Here is a 4212-nt window from a genome sequence, read left to right as displayed (position 1 = left end):
GACGTGGAGAGCGCTGCTTAAGCCTCGGAGAGCTGCTTGGCCGCACGGCTGCGAGTGGTGACGCCAGCAGGCAGGTCCACAGCCGCAGCGCAGCTAGGCTAGCTGCCAGCGGCGGCGGCCTGGAAGTAGCCCAGCCAGCAGCCGCGAGCCACGCTGCACTGACGGCGGCGCTACCTGAACACTCAAACCCTCTCTAGGCGACCTCCCTCCATCACCTGCACGACATGGCTGCAAATTAAAATTACAGGATCCACAGTGCAGAATGCACTAGCAGTCGACAGCCATCTGTGCCATGCAAGCAATATGGCAGATGTTCACAGCTTGCTTCGTTGCGGAGCACGCCCCTGGCTTTCGACCCGCCGCTGCTCCTGGGGCTTTTCAAACTGCTGCTGCTTCGTCCGCCGCTGCTCGGCCACCAGGGCGCGCATCGCCGGCCCCGAGTCCGAGTGTGGCACCTGCAGATGACGGGGCAGACCACCGGGTGGGTTCCCACGCGCTGACACCTACTCATGGTTGCCATAGGGCTCGCACAGATGCTGCTGTGTTTGCGCAGGGCTCAGGAACAGATGGTCCGCACAATGCATGGTGATGGTGCCCCTGGCAAGACCAGGCATGTGCACACTTTCACGCTTTATGCAAATGCCCCCTCATCTTTCAGGCCCTGTCTTAGACTCAAACGAATAAGGTCGGCGAGCCATCCCCATAACAAAACGTAGCCCCAAATCACCAGCGCCTTGACGTGGGTGCCCTGAGCAACCAGCGCCCCAGTGGTCGCGTCCCGAAGGCTCACGACAGCTGTGCCGATCTGCTTGCCAATCTGTGCTTGGGTCAGGGGGGAGGGTCGCATGCATGGCGGCTCTTGTGGGCGCAGTCAGCAAGGGGGGTCTAGTTAAGCAGAAGCCTCACAGCTAGGATGCCCGCTACGTGTACGGATGCCATGCGGTAAAGAAGCCTATGCCCCCCGCCCGACACGATGCCAATCCAGGCTACCACACAGCAATAGTTGCTGAAAGCACGCGCCGCACTTAGGTCTGCCCTACGGCCTGCCAGGTCTGCCTGCATTATGCGAAAACTGTCTGCGGCGCGCAGCCCCACCCACCTTTGCCACAGTTGCCTCTATTTCCACCACCTGCATAGTTGTTTATAGAGGTGCAACGCACACGCTGGACGTTGTGGGGGCACGCATGCCAAGCGGCACCAGCCGTATGCATGCATTGGTGCTGACAGCCGCTTGGCACTCCAGGTATTGGCAAAGCCCCAACCTGCTGGTGCTGCCTGGAGGCAGTGGAGCTCCTGCACCGTGTGCGAAGCAGCACTGCGGCGCTTCATGCGCGGCCCACGGTGCTCCAGTGCTCACGTCGCCGATGGGCATGGGGGCAAGGTAGTGCGTGGAGATGCTCAGGCTGACACCACCACGGTCGGCCTGCGTGATGATGGCCGCGCTGCCTATCACGTCCACCAGAGTGGCTGCACGCATGGTCGTCATGGCGCGGGCGAGGGCGTAGGGTTGTGCGTCAAGGGAGGGGTGAGGCGGCCATCAGCTGTGCCGGCTTGCTGCCCGGCCGGTTTCTGCTGCTGCCCTTTCCACAGGCTAACCGAGATGTCACAGCGCCTGCCACTTCACAACGGCTGCACAGCTGCTGAATAACTGCTGTTGGCAACCCACCAATGCAGCCGCCGTGCATGGTGCCATATCGGTTCGCGTGCTTGCGCGCCGCCTGCAGCCTGCACACGATGCCGCCGTCCCACGCGCGCTCCAAGGTCAGGCCATCCAGCACCGGCTCGTCGTAGTTTTGGCCGCCACGCAGCAGCTCCAGGAATGCCTGGGCTCTCTCCAAGGGCGTCGGCGGCGATGTGAGGGTCACCTCCATCCTAAGGCTCGCAGCCGCGGCGAGAGCGAGTGTGCACTTGCGCCCGGCGCGGCGGCGACGCAGCAGCGACCGCAAGTCCCTGGCGCGCAGTGTAACTTCCGTGCGTAACTGCGTAAATAATTGATCGTGTCAGATCGATGCGATGATTGAATAACGCCGCAGCACACGGGGAAGATCGGCCCGTGCTCAGATACCGCTACTGTATAGAGTCAAACAGTTCCCATACAAAACAAATCATGAAAAAGCTAATGTTTGCGTTCATGAGCGTCACGCGCCGCAGCACATGTCAGGGGCATGTCAGCATGTGTTGAATGTTGTCACGGCGTGTGTGTGACTCACCTCAGAGATAACTTCGGGTAGCATGACCACTGGACCACGGCGCAAAGTTGAAGAACTCTACCATGATGGCAGCGTTGTCCTAAGGTGAAGCAGGTGCATTGCTACACCCTGCTCATGATGAGCGGCTCTTGAGAAACAAACACCTGCGCTTCTGCCCGCCAGTCAGCCCCCGTCCCACCGTCGCCCCTGCAATATCTCTGCACTCGATTGGCGCTTCGCAAAATTCAATTGTCAGACGTAGCTGGGTACTAGTTTCTGTGCAACGTCAGAGGCCGCTGACTCCACAATTGTCTACCCGGAATATGCAGCGGCAGCAGTACACCTGCATCCGCCGACAGGTGGTTTGGTAGCAGGGGATGCCTCTACATCAGAAGTTCCACATAGGCTTCTGGTGTAACCGCGACACAAAGGAGGTCAGATTTACAACCGCGCCAGCCACTCCATGGTCGAAGGATGCAGATACCAGGGATAGCCATGGCGGCGCATGCGAGCCGCCCCGAGCACAACTCGACATACGCGAACGGCCCTGAAGCCGGCGAAGTAAGATAAGGCCGGAGGGGCAGAGGAGCAAGGGTGGGGTCCCAGAAGAGGAGCACAGGCAGATGAAACAAGAAGAGGGACGTCACTTGCCCAGCAAGAACCCCATCACTGTGGTGAAACAATGGTACGAGGCAGCCCGTGGCTTGCAGCCTTGTGGTGAAGGCCAAGGGCACCAGTGTCACGGCTGCGGTCAACCACATGGCGGTGATTAAGCACCGCCCCGAACAAACTGTTTCAAAGCGAGTAAACACACGTGGTCCAAACCAGGCTCCGTTCGCAACACGGTGCTGTCCAGCAGCAGGAGCCAAGTGTCAAGAGGGAGGCCACCTCTAATCACCAAGTTCCCAGGACAGCAATAACGGCCATCGGTGCACACGGAGCGGACCTCTGCTGCTGTTGCCTTCCGGCATGTACGCTGCTGCCTACATGGATTTGCTAAGATCGCTGGACCCTGCAGGCCACACGTGCGTCTCCCTCCATCATCCTCTCACGCATCCGCCCACATGAGCCCCCGGCCACCCCCATGCTGAGGGGATAGCCCGCTGTCGACGGAGCCAGCACAAATCCCTATGGATTTCTCATGAAACATACGAGCCAAGCATGGCGGGGGGCGGGCTTCAACCAGACCTGGATTTCGGTCACCGCCGCTCCTTGCGCGCGACCGCCACCATCGCGATGTAGGTCAGCAGGTGCGTGGTGAGCCAGTACCCGGCCAGGATCCCAAAGGTCGCGCGGAAGCCGCGGCCAAAGTGGAAGTACTCCAGCACAGCGCTGGCGTCGGTGACGCAGTCCGGGCCGGGGTTGGTCAGCCCGTTCTGCACGGCCTTGAGGCTGAGCAGCTTGGTGTTGGGCAGCAGCTCCTTGAGGAAGTGCATGCCCTTGGGGTCCATGCCGCCAGAGCAGGACAGCGTCATGCCCTTGAACTGCACCACCGCCATGCCCTCAAACGCGTAGTATAGCGCGCTGATCCACCTCAGGTGCGTGAGCCACTGCAGGGAGGCCTCCTTGAAGGTGATGAAGAAGTTGTTGAACAGCAGCTGCACCGCGGTCCAGGCGATGCTGTACATGAAGGCCACGTCCTGGGTGGGCGCGACGACCGCGCACAGGTGCATCACCTGTGGTGGGACGGACAAAGGGTGGCGGGGCAGTGGGGCAGGTTTTCAGGGCAAAGGGGTTGGCTGAGAATGCAGGTGTGCAGGTGCTCAGTTAAACAATGTGCCAGTGTGGATTGTGTGAAACAGCTTGCTGCCACCCTAAACGCAATCGTCATTTCTGACATGGCCAGCGCAAGTCTGCTGCAATCGATTATTTTCAAAGTGGTGCGCCCTTGGACGACCTGGAGACCCGGACGCTGCCGTGCCATGCCCTCATCAACCGCAGGGCACCCCCTCACCTGCACTGCAATGAGGCTCATGAGTGTTGTCAGCGTGCCGTTGGCCCAGATGGCGCCGCCAGTGTTGCG

General features: G+C 60.5%; 2 protein-coding genes across 2 annotated transcripts; both read right to left on the bottom strand.

Annotated features, from left to right (window-relative positions):
- Positions 1 to 314: 314 nt before the first annotated feature.
- On the bottom strand, positions 315 to 1871 carry MNEG_14601 (acyl-CoA thioesterase 13; the record flags this gene model as incomplete). The annotated part of the gene is made up of 5 exons (XM_014036928.1): positions 315 to 455; positions 728 to 817; positions 1100 to 1129; positions 1358 to 1467; positions 1667 to 1871. The coding sequence occupies 5 exons, from the start codon at positions 1869 to 1871 to the stop codon at positions 315 to 317; spliced, it is 576 nt and encodes a 191-aa protein (XP_013892382.1).
- A 1517-nt stretch (positions 1872 to 3388) lies between these two features.
- Positions 3389 to 4164, bottom strand: MNEG_14600 (hypothetical protein; the record flags this gene model as incomplete). The annotated part of the gene is made up of 2 exons (XM_014036927.1): positions 3389 to 3865; positions 4144 to 4164. 2 exons carry the CDS (start codon positions 4162 to 4164, stop codon positions 3389 to 3391), a joined length of 498 nt encoding a protein of 165 aa, XP_013892381.1.
- Positions 4165 to 4212: the final 48 nt, after the last annotated feature.

The sequence above is a fragment of the Monoraphidium neglectum genome, assembly GCF_000611645.1.
Source record: "Monoraphidium neglectum strain SAG 48.87 unplaced genomic scaffold scaffold04616, whole genome shotgun sequence".
Taxonomy (NCBI): domain Eukaryota; kingdom Viridiplantae; phylum Chlorophyta; class Chlorophyceae; order Sphaeropleales; family Selenastraceae; genus Monoraphidium; species Monoraphidium neglectum.
This window is presented reverse-complemented; position numbering and strand designations above follow the sequence as displayed.